This window comes from Lynx rufus, unplaced genomic scaffold (assembly GCF_022079265.1).
Source record: "Lynx rufus isolate CCGP_SWC_20201006 ecotype Redwood Valley unplaced genomic scaffold, mLynRuf1.p SCAF_6, whole genome shotgun sequence".
Taxonomy (NCBI): Eukaryota; Metazoa; Chordata; class Mammalia; order Carnivora; family Felidae; genus Lynx; species Lynx rufus.
Genome location: NW_025814878.1, coordinates 51114936 through 51136547, shown reverse-complemented (window position 1 = coordinate 51136547; position 21612 = coordinate 51114936). Strand labels below are relative to the sequence as shown.

General features: G+C 43.7%; 1 protein-coding gene across 1 annotated transcript in view; it reads right to left on the bottom strand.

The window, feature by feature from the left end:
* Window positions 1–21612, bottom strand: part of PREP (prolyl endopeptidase) — a 120502-nt gene that overhangs the window by 22538 nt on the left and 76352 nt on the right. Inside the window, exon 10 of the mRNA XM_047102400.1 lies at window positions 21125–21228. Within this exon, the coding sequence (XP_046958356.1) occupies window positions 21125–21228 (104 nt within the window). The remainder of the gene's footprint in view (window positions 1–21124; window positions 21229–21612) is intronic.

The window sequence follows — 21612 nt, the reverse complement described above, 5'->3', positions numbered from 1 at the left end:
GGCCACTTGTGTGGCCTGTGCTAAGTGTGGCAAATACATGTGACAAGGAGCAGAGCTGCTCAGAAATATCATGGTCAAGGCAAACAGGGATCAAGACATTCCATTTCCCAAAGAATTGAGCAGAAGGCCATCTTTGTGCCTCCATTACCTTGTAAGATGAGTATAGGAAGGGCTTCCCAGGGTTTCGAGGGGGCACTGCTCATTTCTGTACTGTGCTTAGGCTAAAAATACCCACCTGGCATTAGAAGGTTGTAATCCTATCTATTTTCCAGGCATTTAACATTGGAGAAGCGGGGAAGAGTCACCTTTGGGCAGAAAATATAAAAGGAAATTTCTATTCCAGGTCCTTTTTGTTTGCTTTTCGAAGGATGGGTAGACATTTTTCTAACACTGGAGATTTAAAAACTCCCATGGGGGACCTCCACAGTAGCAACATCAGTCTATTTAAAAACCTATTTTAACTTTTGGTACATTTCTTGAGCACCAACAATGTGCTAAGTGCTATACTGATAATCTCTGCAAAAATGCATTCAGCTCTCAAAGGCTGGCCATCTGTTCTTTGGAACAATAAGCCCACTCCCAGTCTCAAACTATGGAGCAAGAAGTGAAATAGAAACTGGAAGATTCTGAACACAAGGAAAGAAAGACAGTGGCACAAGTAGATCATGGTACTTTGAAGTCTGTCTGGAGTTTAGAGGCATTCTGGGCTATGATGAATAAATATGGCTTGACCACAAACATACTAGCCATCTTCAGCTCCACTGATCTGACCTCTTTGTGGTCACTGCAAACACAATCAGACCTTTTCATAAATGTGAAGGACCTACTGCATGCACAGGTTCAGAGAAAGCAGCCTCTGTTTTTGTAACAGGCATTGTTTCTGCGGGTGCTCTCGCAGAATGCATAAATTGCCGGTAATGAGGCTTACTATGGTGGCATTTAGGCTGCACGTCAAATGCACATGTGTTTGTTTTGTTCTTTATGAAAACAGCATGAGGACTCCATCACCAGGGGTTAGGAGCTCTGCACCGCTTGCATTCAATGAACATTTGCTGAATGAATAAATGGGTTAGAATTGCATATCAAACACTCTTTCCGATCCCCCCAAAACCTATACCAGCTCACCTCAGTTCCTAAGCCTCAAAAGGTATCCTGGATGCCTCTAGCACACTATCTTATCCCTGCCTGTCTCCTAACAGGACTCCCACTTCCAGTCTTTGGGCACTTGTTACCAGATTAATCTCCCTGAGATTTAAAAAAAAAAAAAAAAAAAAGAGTGAGAACCTTCCTTTTAATCTTGGTCACTCCCCTACTCAAAACATGCAACACACCCCCATCCTCTATAAAATGACTTTCATGTTTTAGACCAGATATTAAATCTCTCCACCCTCTGCCTTCAACCTTTCTGAATCCTTCCCAACTGAAACTGTCCTCTCCACCGAAAGTGCCCAAAGTTGGCACATCTCCAGATGCCCAAAGTTGCAAGGGTTTACAGACTAAAGCACAGCTGAAAAAAAAAATTTCACTGGCTCTTAGGAATTCCCTTATTTGACCCCCCTCTCATACTCCTACCCAATGTAGGCATCCCCAAAGCTACATCTCAGGCAGGTTCAGCCTCTGCTTGGCTATTTCTAGTGGTAAGAAAGAAATTTACAAGAGCACAAATGGCAGCTTATTTCACTTCCGGAGCCTCTCTTGTTGTTACAAAGTTCCTCCTTACCTGCAACAGCAGAATAACTAAAAACACAGGGAATAAGTTAGCCAATGTGCTGGAGATAGAACCCAGGGCTCATAAATTTCCATACAGACTATCATCTAAAGTTCTATACTTTTAAAAACAAATACTAAAGTGCCTGCCAGTTAGTTTCTGCATTTTTCACAACAGAATTTTCTTTAGCCCTTACTTCAGTCAAAATAGATGTTATTTATTTTACTTGATTTAAAACATTTAAGCAAGTCTAACCCTGAACCAAGCACTACTGTAAGAGTTTATAAATATTCCCTCATTTAATGAGGTCTATACCATGAATACTCCCTTTTTTGGGGGGAGGGGGGTCGTCACTCAGACCAAGAGAAGTAGCTAGTCCAGATCATATATCTTGTAAGTGACAGAGTCAGGATTTGCATCTGGGCCGGCTGACTCCAGACTCCATGCTCTTAGCCACTATAAATAAAGGATCAGCAAATCCCCTGGTTCCCCTCCAGGGACCCCTCCCGAATCCTGTGTGGCACCGCTGCTGTGCCCTCATGTGCCCCTGTGGGTCTGTTACCTCTCTACAGCTAGCACGGTGCCTGAAAGAGAGTGAGCCCTGAGACAAGTGCTGGATGAATGCACAAAGAAAAATGCTCACACTGGACACTATGCTTCAAACAACACACCAAAAAGTATTTTAAATGGCAGATATTGAAATAAAAATCCTTACAAATAAAGCAGTCAAGAGTTTGGCGTCAAAATGCTTATAAGCTGAAAAGTAATAAAATACAAATGAACTCTGGTTGGGGCGCTCAAGAGACTGTATAAGCCTGTATGAGGTCACAAATTTCCAACGTATTACTAATGAAAAATATTTAACACCTGACATTTTCTTTATGTGTAGCTGTTAATCTGTTAATTCAGCAATGCGAGGGCGGGTGGGCTTCATGGCTCTGAAACCGTTTAGTTATGGTCATTTACTGCATGGGACTGCACCTGTGTCATAAAAACCCTGGAAGAATACATGAAATCAATTTCGAATTCTCATTAACTCAAAACTAGGGTGGACCACCTATTTATTTTATTGCCTTAGGAAAACAAAGTTAACAGGCAAAATGCTGACAAGACAAATTCCGGCTAGAATGTTCAGAAATAGAAGAGAACCACAGAGCTTTAAGGGTCTGTGGCTGGTAGCTGAGCATGCCTTCCTTAAAAGGGTGGACTAGGAAAGACAGACAGATGTTAGTGAGGAGGAAAGAGCAGTGTTTGTGCAATCAAGCATTTCGTGGCGGGGGGGGGGGGTGCTGGAACAGAGCTGTACATGGCCGAGAGTGGCCCTGGATTAAGGGCAGTCCTGACAAAAGCCCCAGAACCAGGAAGCAGGCACAACTGTCCAATTGCCATTCTCTCGTCTGTAGGTATCCAAGGGGCAAGTGAGATACAGCCGAACACTGTGAGGAGCAAATGCATACAAAATCACTGCACTGCAGAAAAACGAATGACTGGAATACTAAAGAGGTGAATTTGGAAGTACAATTCTCTGGCATAAAGACATTTATGTGAGTGTGTGTTGGACACTTCCAGTGAAGCTATTATGCTGCTCTGCTTCTATCTAGCGTCTCTCAGACAATGCAAATGCAAATCACCAAAATAAACCCCTCTGGTGAGCAAGAGGCAAGAAAAACCTATCACAGAGGGTTTCAAGTCGCTTACAGAACAATCCTTAAGAAGCTCATGAGCACCTCAGTGCATTTCACTCCCCCACACCGGGAAACGTGGAGCCACAAACGGGCCCCTGCTGGTGAAGGCAGGCTGCAAAGAGGTGGTCAGTGAGAACACGCGCAACGCAACGAGAGGCCTCCAGGGGCATCACAAACAGCTGCTGGAGGCAACTCACCAGGGGGCAGAAAGAGAGGAAGGGGAGCAAATGAACACCAATCACAAGGTTCAGAAATCCTGCTGCAAAATTACAGGCATAACTTCTTTGATTTACATTTTATGCTCTGCTGTGTGAAATGTTTCAGATTTGTGCAGCAGAATCGGTAGCAAAAATCGTAGCACTGAAACCGTACATAGTATTTTTTTTTTCTTTTTTGATGGCTGTGAAATGCCTCCCTCCACCTTGTTCATCCCAGCAGTGTCATGACAGAAAGACAGCATTTTTAAAATGCTTTAAATTTGTAAGAGACTCTTAAAAACTGAGAACAAACTGAGGGTTGATGGGGGGTGGGAGGGAGGGGAGGGTGGGTGATGGGTATTGAGGAGGGCACCTTTTGGGATGAGCACTGGGTGTTGTATCGAAACCAATTTGACAATAAATTTCATATATTGAAAAAAAAGAAAAAAAACCAAATAGTAAAAACAAAAAACAAAAAAAAAAATAAAATGCTTTAAATTTGGAAATAGTATAATTTTAAATATGCATACACATACACACATACCTTTTTGTGTATTTTTTTAATGTTTATTTATTTTGAGAGAGAGGAGAGAACACGAGTGGGGGAAAGGGGGCGAGAGAGAGAGAGAGAGAGAGAGAGAGAGAGAGAGAGAGAATCACAAGCAGGCTCTGCACTGTCAGCACGGAGCCCAATGCAGGGATCAAAGAACCAAAAGGCAAGATCATGACCTGAGCCCAAATCAGGAGTCAGATGCTGGTCCGACACTTAACCAGTTGAGCCACCCAGGCGCACCACCCCCCACTCCCCGCCACCTTTTTATTATCACTTGTAATCAAGGTAGCGAAATACCAAAGTCAAAGGAAAATGCAAGTTTCAGATGAATAACTGAATCATGTTCGTAGAAGATCTGGAAAAGAACACTGCTGTTCTGATGATAGCATTAAGGATGGCACACAGGGAACTTGAGGACTATGAAACATCAGGGGTGTGTATAGAAAAGCTGGCTACAAAACCAGCACACTGAGGACAAAAACTTTCATCTAGTGAAGTTCTTACATGATCTCTACTGCCTAGTTACTAACACCTAAAGCCCAGGGCTGCAAGGAGACTCCTCACTCCCAGACAGCCGGGCTCAGTGGCCCCACTCACAGCCTCTTCAGTCTGCTGCTTTCCTGGCAACCTCCCTAGTCCTTAAAAGTTGTGCTCCCTTAGGTCCTCTTCCCCCTCTACATACACCGCTGGGGGTTTCAAGCTGTGCCCATGCATTCGCTGACTGCTAGCACTGCCAGGCTTCATGACTCTCCTTGACTCCTGACCCTATCTCTCTGAGCACCTGGCAGATACCACATGTGTGTCCAGAATAGTCCCTTTCAAGGGCTCCCTGCTGTAGAGGGGATAAAATCTCATCCCATTTGGATGCATACCAGGCCCTGGCGGTTTTGACCTGTCTACACTTCCAGGCTCATCTCCTGCCAATAGGCTCCAACCCTGGTGCTGGCGGTGCCTCTGCTTTTGTACAAGCTCTCCTCCCTCTGGCGCCCTTCCCCTGTCTGCCCAAAGCTCCTTTCTTGGAAGCCTTCCAGGAGCAGTCTTAGATGTTCCTCCTCCTCTGGGCTCTCCCTGGACCTGGGACCACCTTTCACAGAGTTTCTCCCACCATCAAACTGCAACAAATGTTTGATCACATCCTCATTTCCCCTAGTAAATCCTATTGTTCCTTATAGTGCCAGCACTCCCGGATACAAGGTAGCAGCTTAATAAATCTCTGTGAAATAATTATTTTCATTTACACAATCTTCTAGCTTAGAAATTCCAGGTTATTTAAATTAGTATTAGTAGAACTATCACTGTCTCAGGCACCCTCTGCCTTCTATGAGGCACTGGGACTTTTGGGACCTCACTTAGGCAAACACAGGAAGGGAATACATTACAAGAAACACAAACAATGAGGACAAGAACCATACATACAACTCAATGAAACTATTGAGGACTGAAGAAGGAAAGGGAAAGTGAACGCATGAAACAAGAGGCTACTTTAGAAAACATGCTAGAAAAGCCAAAGGGAGAAAAGTAAGCTTCCAAAGTCTGAAAACATTAATTAAAAAAATCCAAAGGAAGAAAAAAATCCAAAGTAATGATCACAAACCCTCATAAAACATAGCAAGGAATTGGTCAACTGAACTTACATGTTAATAGAATTGCTTTTTTATTGTTCAGCTTGTCTAAAAGTTTCCTGGACACTTGCAAGCAAGCAAAAAAAAAAACAAAAACAAAAAACAACAACAACAACAAAAAAACCACACACACACACACAATGTGTGCCAGGAAGATATAAAAAAAAAATAAGTTTGATGCTTTAAAAGGAGGGGTAGTATGATTTCCTGCTTTGGTCATAGGCCACGACCCAAATACACTTAAAAGACTAGATCATACAAAAATTCCATAGAAGTGCAAATGGTAATAAACATTCATTTTCTGACACTATTTGCTGGTTTTGAATAGACAGGACCAATTACCTCTGGAAGGGAGAGGGAGATGGTCTGATAGCAATTTTACAGACAGGGAATGATCCATTCGTATAGGTTTCTGGCAGTGATAACTAGATCATTTCAGAGTGCATCATTTATCAAGGCATCTCTTATTTATCTGCCAAGTATTTATATGTATCTACTCTGCTCTGGGCTCTGGGGACACAACAGTGGGGAAAACCACTTTCTGAAGGGAAGAAAAAGGACCACATAAATGAAAAGACAAAGCTGGATGCTGGAAGAGGGATCGGGAAGGGCCGCTATCTTACACAGGTGGGAAACAGAAGGGATCTGGGATCTGTGCAGTGGAGGGAAGTGAAGGAGTGGGGGTGAGCATTCCAGGCAGAGTGAGGGGGTCAGTGTGAATGCAGCTGAGTGCTGAGCAGGAGAGGACAGGGGCCAGCCTAGGGGCGGGGGCATTACTCAAGGCTGGTCAACTAGCAGATGAACATAATCCTGAGGGAAACGCTATTTATTAAGAAGCTACGTTCTCCTATGAAACAACAGCAGTCTCTTCCTTTGGACCACTGATCTCAGAACTGGCTGCCCTGCCTGAGAGCACCGACCCCAGCCATGAAGTCTGCCCGCTAATGTATCAAGAACAACATAAATCATTCCCCCAAACTGACCACACCACACATTCTCAGTACATGTAGTATGTTGACGGGAGGCTGTAACTCACAAATGTCACGGCAAGGGAAGAGTTCTGTTTTTCCAATGATGGAAGAGCACTGTGGTAGAGGCGATCTAGCCCCAGTGTCCTCTCCCCCCGACATGGGCTGTGAATGTGGAGAGAACAGTCATGGGGGTGGGGAGGGAGACACAGCTCTCCAGCAAGATCTCTGCTTGCAAGGGTGGGTGAGGGAGGTGGCCTGAAGGGGTAGGACAAAAAGGCACATGGATATGGAAGTGCTGGAGCTAGTGGATGGGGAAACAGGAGAATAAAGACAGGGCCCGTGCCTGCCATGCTGGGATGCAGCCCAGGGGTCACTGGTGGCCGGTGAGCCCCGTGCTGCTTGCAGCATCGCCCTGCCCTCCTAAGAATCAGCAGGGCAGACCTGCGGGACAGGACTGCACACATCAGCCTGGAGTTATCAGCAACTCATGCCAAGTGGAAGCTCAGCTGGCAGTTCTGTACAGTGTTTTTATTAAGTAAAGTAGGATAATAAACGTTACTTAAAAAACAGTGTTTTCAGGACACAAACTGTCCTACCGTTTTGAGTCCACTAGAAAAAATAATGTCCATGGAGAAAAAAAGGTAATGAGTCACTAAGCTTTATATGGCTATTTATATTTTTAAAGAAGATATTTGGAAAAATGAAAGCGTAGAAATAATGGAATGGATTTCTACTGACAGAATTTCAGGTGCTGTGGTCAAAGGATGGGGCCAGGGGCAGAGGCAACCTCTGTGCTCCTCCAAGGCCCCACTCTGCCTTCTCCGGGGAGGGACATGTGATGTCACCAGGGCATGGCTATTCTCTCTGCTTCCAGCACGTGGAGGACGGCCATCACCCTGTGCTACCTCTGAAGCTGGTGCGTCCCCATCACGTGGTTGTTGGCCAATGATACGTGGCAGTGGAGGAAGGCTAAAGGGCTGCAGGGCTGGGATGCGCTTTCTTCTGTGTCACAGGGACAGCCAATGCTCAGTGGGGGAGGCTCCTCAGAGGGCCTGCAGGTGGCCCTGGTGGACAGTGTGTGGGATTTCTGACATCAGGCCTCTGAGACTGGGAAGGTGCTGGTTAACTGCAATGGCCCAGCCTATCCTGACTGATACAGAAAAGAGCAATCAGGAAAGAGCTCATTTGTAAGAAGCAGAAAATTCTAAATTCTAACACTCGCTATGTGAGAGCCTTCCTGCCCCTACACTGGGTACAGGACAAAAAAAAAATGCACGTGTTTCAAAAGTTCAAAACCACTTGTTAATGTTTAGTTGAAACTCAAAAATTATTTGGAAAAAAACCCCAAAAAATAGGTAAGAAGAATTCAGGTCTGAAGTGGGCTCCCAGAAGGAAAGAAAGGAGGAGCTGGTGTTTGGGAATTGCAGCTCTCATACTTCCTCTTTCTCCCTTCCTGCCCAAAGGGAAGGAAGGGCCTGCTTCCACGAAGGCCAGGCCTTCCACCGGGGCTTGGGACCTGCTCACCTTCTCAAGGAACTTGGCCTCTGTGGTTGTTCCCTCCTCCTGGAGCCAACCAGCCACACACCAGAATAATCTGGTTTCTCCCCCCTTCCTAAGACAGGCCCTTGACCTCGTACATCCCTCTCAGCCCATGCAATTAAACGTCTCAAGACCGTCTACACACACGGTTCCTCGTTTCCCTCTCCTCTCCTCCCTTCTCCCTGATCCTGAATTCAATGCCACAAAGGGAGGTTCCATCTTTAAAATGTCCTATGAAGTTAAAATTTGATTTTTTTGGATTGATTTGTTTTCTTAGCACAGCAGTATTCTACAGGAAGCTATTCTACAGGAAGAAAATGACAAATCTGAAAAGAAATCTGAAGGAGGATGAAGGGGGTAGGGTGTGAAGACAGAAACCACAGTTGTTAAAAGAGATGTTCAGTTAACCTCACAGGGATTATTTTTTTTTAAACATTTTTTTTAAGTTTTAATATGTAAGGCTTTTCAGATTACAACATTAACACAAGACTTCTAATTGGCATAATAATGCAATACGATAATGTATGAAAAGCAAAGCTAATCCCCCAATCACTCAGTCACACCCACCCATAAGAAATCATTAAATGAACACCACGCATGTCTTCTCCCCTCTTCCTCAACACACGCCGTTCAGCCACCAGTCTGCCCCACTCTTCCAGAAAGTGTCTTTGTCAAGATCACCAATGAATCCACCTGGTCAAATCCAAGAACTCTTCTTCCTTCCTCATTTGACCAACCACACTGAGTGTCGTCTGCCACTGCCTCCTTTTAATACCGTTTCCTTGACCTCCTGGCTCCCCTGGTCTGAGGTTTGCTGGTTTTTCATGTACCTCCTTGGCTACTCCTTCTGGGGCTCCATGCTGGCTCTTCTTCCTGCAGCGAACCCCTGGCTGTGAGGCTCCTCAGGGTGCAGTCTTGAGCCTCCCTCACTCTACTCCATGTGATTCTGTCCAGATTTAAACAACACCCTTATACTGAAGATGCCCACACTTTAACTCCAACTCAGATCTCTCCTTTGAGCATGAGGCTCAAATATCCAGCTCTACACTTGACATTGCCATCTGGCTGAAATGTAACATGCACCACAAACTTGACATATCCAAAATATTTTTCCTCCCAAACGTGTCCTCCCTGACCCACTGCCAACAACTTTTTGCTGCTCAGATGCGGAATCTAAGAGTATCCTTGATGTGTCCTTTTCCCTCTCCCCTCCACGTGCAATCCCTGAATGTGTCCTGTTGATTCTACCTTCCAGATGTTTTCCAAACCCACTCTTCCCCACGTCCATAGTCTCTCCTTTGGTCTAGGCCACCTTAAGCCTCCCCCAGTCTACTGCTACAGAGGTCTTCCAGCAGTCTCTGCATCCACACCTGCCCCTTGGATCTATTCCCCATAAAATGGAAGATTGCTTTCTTAAATCAGAATAGGTCACATTCCAGTGTAAGACCCTGCAGGGACCCCCACCACACCTGGGATCCTCAACAAACCCCAACATGACCATGAGGCCCTGTCCTCCCCCTCTCTTACCACGTATCTTCTCTCAGGTCCTCTCTGAGACCAAGTGCTTTGTTCTTAGGGTCTTCTTAGCTCTAACAGCTGGGCTGCTCTACCCGAACTTCACATGGTTAGTTCCCTCCTATGTAGCCTTTACATTTCCACTGTCCTTACCTCAAGGGCACTCTGGTTGACCACTTGATTCACACTGGGCCCCTCCGTCATTCCTGGCAGCAATCCTTATTTATTTTGCTCATGGCTCTTCCCCCAAGTTAAAATTTTCACATTTATTTTCTGTTCACTTGGGTTTCTTTCTTTCTTTTTTTTTTTTTTTTTTTGCCTGCACTCCTCAGAGGGGCAAAGACCACAGCTCTCCAGGTCATTGCCACATTCCTAGTGTTTAACACAATGCCTGGCACAGATTAAGTTCTTAATAACACACAGACTGGATGAATGAAGAGTGGTTCTCTTCCCCATCCCACCTCCCACACCAGTGCTGACAAATTTCTGATGGTGGGCGAGGAAGACACCCATCGGAAGCTGAAGATGTACTTGGAGGAGGAGGCAAAGTCCAGGCAGGGGAGTAGAGGTCATGCCGGCAACACCCGACACTCATGGCCCCTCCTATCTCCGAAGATTCTGAACAATGGTTCAAAGTTGGCACTTCAACAGTCAAATCTGCAGATTCTCAAGCAATGTGCCAACCACAGTTTAGAGTATTTATACTCTTCTCTGTTCTTTTCCAAATATTTAAATTAGCTATGTGCACATTAAACTTTGGAGCTGAACTAGAAATATCCTATGCAAAACACGGAAGGCTCCAAGGTCCTGATGAAGGCAGCGCACGCACAGTGACTTTTACTTGCACCCTAAATGGTTTTCTGTTTTGAGTGTCAATTTCAGAATTACCCACTACCTGATGTGGGATCAAAGAGCATATTCTCTGTTTAAAAATATGTTTGCACGCACATTAATATTTACATCTACTCAGATACATATACACGTATACAAACAAATGCCGCTGGAGGCAGGGAGGACACAGGTGTCTGCTGTTACTTAACTCAGCAGAACCAACTAGCAGATGATTTTCAATGTGTTAAGAATTTATATTGGCTGTACTTATCAATACAGCTTGAGTAGACAATTTACATTTCCTTCTTTTGAGACATTAACCAAGGTAAATGACAAGGTTTCTCTGGGATCTTTATAAAGCCCCAGCATTTTATATCAATTCCTGTGTGAGACTCAGGACTGCCTATCTCAGGGGGCTCAACTGCTGGAACTGGGACAGTATGGTGATGAAGCCAGCCCAGCTTCTCAGGGCAGGGAGTACCCTGTTTAGGAGCATTGCAGCACTGGAGACCAGAGATTAAGCTCCAGCTACGCCACTCTATGATTAGGGAGAACTCATCTAACTTCCCTACACTGCAGGCTCTTCATCCTGAAAACAGACATCACGAGAGTACTGATTCTCTGAAGAAATGAGATGATGTGCTGAGAACACGGGCATACAGCCTGGTATAGTGTGTGTACACATCCGTGCTATATTTCCAAGTAACAGCTGAATATCCCCTCTCCCTGTTTTTTGCTTTAGACTGAGCTTCCAAGGGCAGGGACAAGAAGAGAAGCTTCTATAGAAGTTGGGACTTAGCTGAGTACTCAAAACGTGTAGAATTTCAGACAGTGGAGTAAAGAAAATGAGCAGTGCCACAATGGAGCACAGAGGAAAGAGAGCCAAGCGGAGGAAGTACATATGGTGGTCAAGGACTTGGTTTGGAGTTGAGCCTTGATGGTGCTGAGTATTTGGGAAGAGGACTTGGTGAGGCAGCACCTTAGCAGGGATGGATGAAGGAGGGCATCAAGAGTTGGGTAGAGGAGCTCACACTTGACACAATGACCAGGAATCTGTGTGTGTCTCTGTTTAGTACTATCACAATGCCTTCCAACTGGCAATATTCTGCCATCACGTTTACCACTATTATAACATTTCTAATCTACCACTTAAATTCAGTCAGCCCTGGGAGTGAGTGGGGAATGATCAAGTCTACTTCTCTAAACTTAGGTCGATACTTGACCCCAATCAAAAAGTTATATTTGGGGAAATGGAAAATGTCCTCCTTCTTTGTGGACCAGTGAAGTTAGGCCATAATGGTTTTTCCTCCGGGGAGATAATAGAATATCTGCAGTGCCAGGTTTATTTTTACTCACTCTATCATCCACCAGCCATCAGTGTGATGCAGGCAAAGGGGAGGGGAGGGAAGAACTGTGTAGCAGGTGGAGAGACCACCGTAAGCTCCTATGTTCTCTTCTCCCCATCTGCCTAAAAGATAGAGCACAGCAGGAAGCCAAAGAACACTTGTCTAAGTGGCAGCCTACATAAAGACATACCCCTGGGGTTTAGAAGTGATACTGTCACAGAAAAGCAGGAGAAAGATTACTCCAACTCTCTTCTATGGAGCCTTCTCAATGCAAAGAAAATCAAAGCAATTTTCAGGTTCCAGTTTCTAGACATCCACCTAATCCTCTATTAATTTTTAATCTAGCTTCACCAATTAAGAAGGCAGATATAATGGACAGACACTGGAATAGATGTACTTGTCTAAGGAAAAAAACTGAGAAGGTCATCTGCTTTGGGCATAGAAGTGTCTTTCCAGGTTCATTGCACAAGAAGCAAAGGTCCTGGGCTAGCGTGTCCAAAGGAAATCTGAGCATATTCTTCTGAATTTGAGTTAGAAGCAACCTGATGCCAGTGCTGGCATTAGGGCCAACCCTGAATAAGATCTTGGGGGAAGTCCAGCAGAGATAAGAGGACAAAAGCAAAACCATACACACTTCAAATTTTATTTCACTTTAGAACATACTTTAAATGGAGTTTCAAGCTGCAGTATGGTGACCAACATTTAAGACTTACATAAAACTCCTCAGATTAAAATACAAATGTATGTATGTATGTATATGTGTGTATACATTATATATATATATATGTATATTTATATATATATATATACGATACAAATAGATAAGGAAATTAGAATGTCAATTAACATGCAGTGAGAGATTAGAAGTGAACACTAAGATAAACTGTAATATTTATAAGTGATTTTAAACATATATTTATGGGCCCTTAGTGTCTTTCCTTTTACATAGAGAGTATTTTTATTGTTCAACCCGCACCACAAGAGTCTACAAAGTAGTTGCTGGATACTTACATGACGTAGAAACATACTTTTAGAGGTAAGGGGGCATAGGAATTTAGAAACCTTTTAGTCTATTTTAGTTGCAAAAAAAAAAAAAAACCAACAACAACAATCGAGCTACAGAGAGTGCACTTAATTTATCCTGATAACAAAATGTGCAGATTAGCACAGTTGTGGAGTTCTGCCTTCTAGTCTCAGCTCTGTCAATTATTTACAGTGTTACTTTTGTTCAAACACATTGACTTTTAGTTTCCTCATCTCTAAAATGAGAGGTCTCAATTATATGAACCCTAATGTAAATGCAATTGAAAGGCATACAACTTTGTCCACAGCCCAAAACACATTAGTGGAAGAACAGACCACCTAGAAAAAGCAAAGAGGCAGCTATGAAATTAGAGACTTGACTCCTCCCCAAAGGCTGATCTGTGACATGCAGGTCCTACAAGGATGGCTTGTGCCCACATCCTTCATAGGAAATAGCACAGGAGGATGGTTGGGATTTGGTTTTCCCAGTCAAAAAGATGATGCTAGCACGGAGTCAAACCTCTGGAGAGTCACCTGGCCCCCAGCTTACCTGGCTTCCTCATCCTGCCACAGAGATAACCCCTGACACTTCATCTTGATTCTAATTCCCAAGAGTCTTATCTCCCCTTGCATTACAGTTGTGCTAGAGTCAAGACCAGAGTTCAGGAAGTACATATACTCATGTTCTGGAAGCAATATTAAAGGTCTTTCTTCCTGGGAGAAGAGCATCTTTAAAGGGTGCTTCTCTTTGTAGAGCGTGATTTCTGCTGTCCATAATTACATTTGAATACGGACCCTTTTCAAAAGTCTTTGTTTTTCGAATCCTGACCCCGAGGTTTAGGTACCTGGCCAGCAGGTGGCGTTTAGGTTCCTTGGTCTCAGGGTCCAGACCAAAAATTTATGCTGAGGGCCTATTTTGTCTTGTGTGACAGACTGCTACTTGTTCCTCAATATCTATTCTCCTGTTTCTTCAAAAAAAAGGCCCCAATTTTTAGCTGCACACATTTCTTTCCTGGGACTAAAACAACATCTCTAAACCTCCTTGTGATACACGTGGCCACACGAGTACTTTTTCACCAATAAGACAAAAGCAGACATAACACATGTCACCGTTAGCACACATGCTTATAAGACCCCTGGCATGTACCTTCCGTCCCCCTTCTTCTTCTTCCCTACTGCTGCCTTCCTGTTGGCTAGAAAGTAGACATTAATATGGCTGGATGGCCAGCAGCGTTCAAGGACCACGAAGTGATGCTGGAAACAGAAGCCACATGTGACAAAGCGGCAAGAGAGGAGGAGCCTGGATTCCTCGCACCTCAGATGCCATGTCAGCCCTGGACGGATTCCTCCTGCACTTCTTTTATGTGAGAGGGAAACACACATCTCTCTTCTTTAAGCCATGGTTATTTTGATTTCTCCTGCCGCTCACAGCTGAATCTAATCTGAATAACATAACTTGAGATTCAGATTCATTTTTAAAAACAATAATTATTAAAATGACAAAGGTAAGTACCATTAGCACATATGCCGTGATTCATAGACGATACCATGCTATTGATTTAGCGCTGATAAGAAGGAAGTTACTTGCTACTTTGTTTTCTATAAGATAATGAAATAGGACATTCTTTTGGCAAGATAACTGCTAGCAGTAGCCTGAAATCTACCCACCTGCACATGAGCAAACTTTTAGGGATCTCAAAAGCCATGACTCTTAGAACAATGTAAACAAAATGTGAATCTACTTAAGTGGCTTTATTACATATAATAGCAAACTCAGTATTATCTGTAGATATCTGATATATTACAAATTGTGTATGTACTAAGGATGAACAAATCTCCAGAGTATAGTCGTGACCTATGGTATGAGTTTACACGTAGCCTAATCCCTGACATTTAGGGCCTCTAATACAACATTACTAAAGAACAATAAACCTAGATGGCCTTCCAGAAGCAAATCTGAGCCATTCAAATTAAATCAACACCTGTTCACCTCATTAATATCTCGGCAAAATAAGCTGAGCAAACACCCCTGATGCTGAGTCACCACCACGTCCCTGAGAAGAACCAACCAATAGGGCTTCCTTTTCCTGGCCGCCCATGCTTTAAGTCACCAGGGTGGGTGCAGGTGTTTTCCTGGTCCCCATCTCAATGCAAACCCCATTTCCTCAGAGTGAAGTTCAGAGAAGCTCTGAGCAAGGCCAGCACAGGCTTCGCTTTCACCCACGTTGCCCTAGTGAAGCCCCACAGAAGGCTCAAGAAACCTCCCCAGGCCTCTCCTTACGGGACTGGCTGCTCAATTCTCAAAGCCACCTTGTGATTTCTACTGAAAGAGGGTTACATATTGGCAGGTCGCTATACAGTAATGTCCTCTTAAAAAACATGGAAGGGGATTTATTTACGGTGGTATGGGGACTGCAGGAGCTATTGACTTGGGCCCTGGAACTTATTTCTGTATTATAAGGTAACAAGGAAGCAAACTCTTTATCACCCGTTACAAATTACTTTAACACAGCTGATACCAAAAGGGGAAAGAGACACACACACAGTACCCTCAGAATGTGAATATTATGCCCTCCGTCTAGAATGCCGGCATGACAGAGATCTAGAAGGGTGGGGATCTGTTCATGCAAGAATATCCCACTGCGAAGCCTAACATCACACAGAACTTTGATGCACAGGCGCTAAATCATCACCAACAACTGGTTTGACTTAAAGCAGTTTCCTAATCACATGCAAGCACAGTGACCTCTCAAAAAGTTCTTTATGAAAATGCTCCCCCACTCACTCTTCCCTGACATTTCTGAAGATTTCTGATCAATACCTAACTGTGAGAACACAGCACTAGAGAAAAACATCATCGCCAGTCCAGTGGTCAGCTCACTGAGGACGCGGATGAGTCAATATTCAAAAACTGTGATGCACCATGCGCTTAGCGTGGAACTTAACAAATGTTCAAAGACTAATTAACGTTCTGAGCACGTGTTCTCTGAATGGCAAAGTCTGTATATGCTAGCAACCACAAATCAGTGATCACCAAGGTTAGAAAAATCTACACTGAAGAAAAAAATTCCCAGTCCTTCTACCCCAAGGCGTCTTGGTAAACCCAAAGAATTATTTAATTTTAACATTTCTTTTCAGTTACACAGCAAACCACCTTTGGGATGTTCCTGATGTTTCATATGCATTACTTCAGGTAAACCTCAGAAAAGTCCCTACTAAGCACCAGACAACAGGAAGTAAGATAATTCAATCTGTTAAATACTTAGAATTCTTACTATTTTCCTACTATATTGTTTGCTTTCACCCATAAAATTGGACCTTCCTTCCAATTTTTTGTCTTTTATGAAATGCAGAAACTGTTGATAATGGAGCTTATTCACAGTACACTCAGTTCACTGTTCTTTTTCAGGTCTATAAATTTTGTCTTTTATTTGGGGAGGAAAAAGGCCAATCTCTCAGCTGGCTGGGCAAAAATGAGATACTGAGAAACCAAAAGGTGCATCTTGCTACACTACGTATCATGCCACGTTCAACCACAGGGCAAACACTATTTCATCCACAGGTGACAAAAGGCAACCTCACTACACAGGATACTGAGAGCATGATTTCCTTCTTTAATTTGCTGTAAAATTATGAGTAACCTGCAACAAAAAGGCGGAGGCAGTGTCTGAATGAGGGTGGTGGTAAAACTGGTCAGGAGTGTCCTGGGGAACTGGGAATCATGGAAGCACCCATCCTTCAAAGCCCTACCCAATTTCCACCCCTCCCCTGAAGACATCCTCCTCTGCCCAGCCAGGGTGGTCTTTAACACTGCAGCACTGACTGAAGGCTGCACTTCCCCTTGCTCACTGAGAGAAGGTGTCTGACCTTTCAGATCTGTGTGTCTCAACTCTCCATTGAGTTACAGTCTGACTATAAATTTCCTGGGACAATGCCTTGTGTCTAGAAATTTTCTGTGTTCAAACAGTATCACCAGCATTGAAGGTCATGTCATACTTGCTGACAGACTAAATATAACTACCACCTCCCTATTACCTCACTTTTGTTTAAAATGAAACACATGGCTGATTATAAATGTAGACAGATTTTTTCATGCAAATCACTGATCACCAAACTTATTTTATAAATGTAATTTTTTAAAAATGTTTTTACTTTTATTTTTGAGAGAGAAAGAGACAGAGTCTGAGCAGGTGAGGGGCAGAGAGAGGGAGACACAGAATCCGAAGCAGGCTCTGGGCTCTGAGCTGTCAGCACAGAGCCTGACGTGGGGCTCGAACTCACAAACCTCAAGATCATGACCTGAGCCAAAGTCGGACTGAGCCACCCAGAGGCCCGTTATAAATGTAATTTCTAATGTTCAGTATTTCAACTTTTTTTTTTTTTAAAGATATGGGCACAGAGGTTCTAATCAATATTATGTGGATGTGGCATTCACAATAAAAAAAAAAGGAAGAAAGAAAAATTCAAGATTAGTCAAATCAAGATTTGATAAATCTATCTAAAACTAAATTTTTACGTGTACCCCCAACTGGAAGAGAAAGTTTTTCCAGGATCTGATTTTCAAAATTATATTTCTGATACACATCAATTTTCTACTCACAGCTGTAGTCAGAAACGGATAAAGGCTGTAACAGACAGCAGCTTTGTTCTATGTCTGTTAGCAAAATACGACACCATATGGTCAACCCCACTCCCTGTCCAAATCCAAGATGGGTCCTGAGTAAATATATAGCAAACACGAATCGTCCTCTGTGGGTTATATAGCCATGTGTGTCTTTGACCCTTCCTTTCTTCCAGGCTTGGTCTATCTCACCAGCTATACCACCGGGTACATGGGCAGAGTCATGACCACCGCTAATTGCATGGACCAACCATGCAGCATAATCTGTGCCACAGTACATGCTCCAAACCATAACATACCTCACAGAATATAAGAAGGAACAACAAACAGCCCAGAGGAGCTTTTAAAATCACATATGGAATAAATACAAACAGTAGACTCAAGAGGAATCAAAAGTGACATTACCCTAAAGTGACTAAAAACAAAAAGATTTTTTTTTTTCTTCAAAATGCTGTGGTTTTTATTACACACCATCAGGATGTTTTCCATTCATGTACAAATCCCCCTCTAGGGCCTGCTTTTACAACGGTGGGTCATTGTTGGCAACACCACTGAGAGCCTAATCACAGTGTGAGAACATCTGTCACACTCCCATTTCATGTCAAAGCTCTGCTGATACACTTGAATCTAAACCACCGCACAATGGATTTTAAAATGATACGAGTCTATGGTTTTGTGACATCAAAGGGCATTTCAAAGGCACCCCTAAATGATGAAAGAATTCTATTTTGCTAACTCAATGCAATATGTCTGATGAGTATAATCAATAGATATAAAATCTCCTATTGGCATTATACATATATTCGGCCCACAGACACATCTCTACTCTCTAAAATATGGGAATAAGGAACAGTGCATCAAGATCTGTAATGTAATGTGTTCTGTCCAGTTACCACCCTTTTTTTGTTTTTCAAGTTTATTTATTTATTTTGAGAGAGAGAGCCCACGCATAAGTGGGGGAGGGCAGAGAGAGACAGAGAGAGAGATCTCACACAGGCTCTGCACTGTCAGTGCAGAGCCCAACTCGGGGCTTGAACTCATGAACCATGAGATCCTGACCTGAGCTGAAATCAAGAGTTGGACACTTAACTGACTGAGCCACCCAGGCTCCCTATCCAGTTACTGTCTTAAAATACTTACCATCTTTTTTTCCTTCCTATACTGCAGCAGTAGAAACAAAAGGTTGTTTTTGAGTAGCTCAACATCAGGGAAGTTTTCTTTGTGAGGCAAAGAGTTCAGTTTTCCAATGATACAAGCAACCAGCATCACCCAAGCGCATCTCTTCCCCAGTTAAATGTGGGACTGTCAGGCTACGTACCTGGCTGAGAGATTTCTACTCCAACCAAGCATTTGCTTAATTGTAAAGTTTTATCTTTTCACTTCTAAATGAAAACAGTACATAATAGGTGATAACCAGCTTCTTTGTGTATCCCCTATAGAGAATGTTACTATTACCAGCACGGAAAAGAACAGCTACTTGACAGAAGAAACAACCCCAACCATCCTCACTGTAAGAAGAGTGTTACTTCTCTGTAAGAAGCTGCCTCCCTGGCAGCTGCCATTATTACAGGTGCCTCGCCCTCACCCAAACTCCAAAGACAACCACATATTTGAGCACTAATTATTTGTGAGAGGCTGGAAGAGAGAGGAGAATAATGTGTCATTTTTTAATAGAGAGCTGCAGGACTGCATAGTAGCGATGAGAAGACAAGGGGCTTGTCTTGGGTGACTGAACAAATTCTAGGGCAGCCACGGCTGCACCCCTGGGGGCAGAGGAGTGATGGTCACTGGGGGCCACTCGGGCATCCCTGGCATTACTGATGGGAGACGCAATGGTGTGCACTGGTGCGTGCGCACACCCTGGCCCCGGGGATACTGAGGCAAAGACTAGACATAGGCCCTGGGGAGGTCAAATGTTACATTTGATAGGAGCAAACACTCTAGACGTGGAGAAAAGGGATAACAGCAAAGAACAGCAGCTTAAAAATGATTTTTAAAGTCGAATACAGGACTAGGGTGAATTAGCGAACCATGTAAGTGCCAGACGGGCTACTGGCTCCCACAGGATATCTCCCCAGGCAACGGCTCACCTTGAAAATGAAAGAAGCAGCAAGCCAAAATAGATACAGAAGACTAACAGTCTGTTATATTTATTTCTAATATTGATTGAAAAAAATCAATTTATATTCTATGTGCCAGACACTTAATATACATCATCTCAAATAATCCTATAGGAATCCTGTAAGAGAGATATCATCCCTATTCTATGGCTAAAAAAAAATTGTGGCAGAAAGGTTAAGTGACTCACCCAATGTCACCCAACGAGTATATGCACATTTCAGGCCTGACAGAGCTTCATGACAAAGGACCTGAGCATCTACTGGGAACATTCTGATTTTATAAGTGCTTTTTACCATAGACCAGGGATCAGCAAACTCTTTCTCAGAGGGACAAATGGTAAGTATTTTACACTTTGTGGGCCATAGAATCCCTGTTGCACAACCCCCCCCCCCACCCGTTAATGCACCAAGACAGCCATCAACACTACGTAAACAAATGAGCATGGCTGTTCTCCCATAAAACCAGAGGCCAGTCTGCCAACTCCTGTTCTAGAATGAGGGTCGGCAAACTGCAGCCCTGGACCAGGTCCAGACCACCATGGGTTTTTGTAAACAATGCTTTATTCGTTTATGATCTAGATCTAGGCCGTCATCTAGACCGTTTCTAGATAGTTGAAGGGTAACTCAAGGAGCTAAAATAATGCCCGAGTTTCACAGAAACATTCTCGGGAGCGTCCAGCTCTTTGTTCTAAACTTCCTTAACAAACAGTGTTCTGATTCCTAATCTGTGGCCTGTGTGATCCAGCCCTCCAGTGGGAGAGCCCTGATACACACCTGCTACCTGACAGGTGACCGACCTCTCACTGCAAAGGAACAGTGACATTCTACATCCTCAATTAATAAGTCATCAGTTTCTGGAAGACTCAATGCCTTTGGGGAGCTGAAAAAACAGAAACAGAGATTCTTAACCTGAAAGGATGGGTGGTCAGAGACTGACAAATCAGTTAATATGTTCATTCTAATTTTTAGGAAGTGTCTCCTCTGTGCCAGGGGAAATACATGTGAACGCCAGACGGAAAAGACTGACTCGTAGCACTTGAGTACTTTATGTGCAGCAAATCTATGTTGTTACTTGTGACACCACAAGACCTGAGCTGAACTGTAACCCACTCTCAAGCAAGCAGACAAGTGGTGTTGCTGTGACAGCTACTGCAGTAAGATGAGGACCCTGGCTCATCTTGTTGAGAGCAGCAGCTACGGGAGCAGAGCCCACGAGCTCTAGGAGGAAGGGACTGTGCTGGCTCAATGCCCAGAGAGAGCAGGAGGTCCAAGACCTGTTGTCTATATTACTATGGATTACCTCCATGGCTCCTGATGAACTAGGGTGTGAATGGCCTGGTCTGACAGTCAGATTTTTCTAACTCTCATGTTATCAGGATCAAATGCTCCATACCTGGACTGTCTGGTAATCGGAAGCATCGATCCCTTTCACGGTAACCTCTCGGAAGACTCGTGGCTCCAGCTCCTCTTTGGTGAGGTCACAGTGATAAATGATACCTAGAAGGAAGCGGAAGTCCTGATTTAGTCCACAAGCTCACTGGCTGCAAGGGGGCAAGGGCACACAGCACAACTGGATGCCATGAATCACAAGAGAGGAACATGAGTTGGGGACTTGCTGCCATGTGAGGGTCACTGTGCCAAGAGTGCTTATTAGAACAGTCTGCGCATGGAGTGTTCACTTTTCCTCACTGCCACCACACACAGCGTTTTGACGACCATCATCTGTCATATACATTTTAGAAGATTCCATAGCATTCCATGAGTATGAGAAGAGATAAAAACTGTAAGAGTGAAAACTTAACAGGTCTTCCCTATGCCGGGTCACTTAGGAATGCAGGTCAAAAAAGATGGGGAACTTCATGTAGGGCCACTTCACCTTGA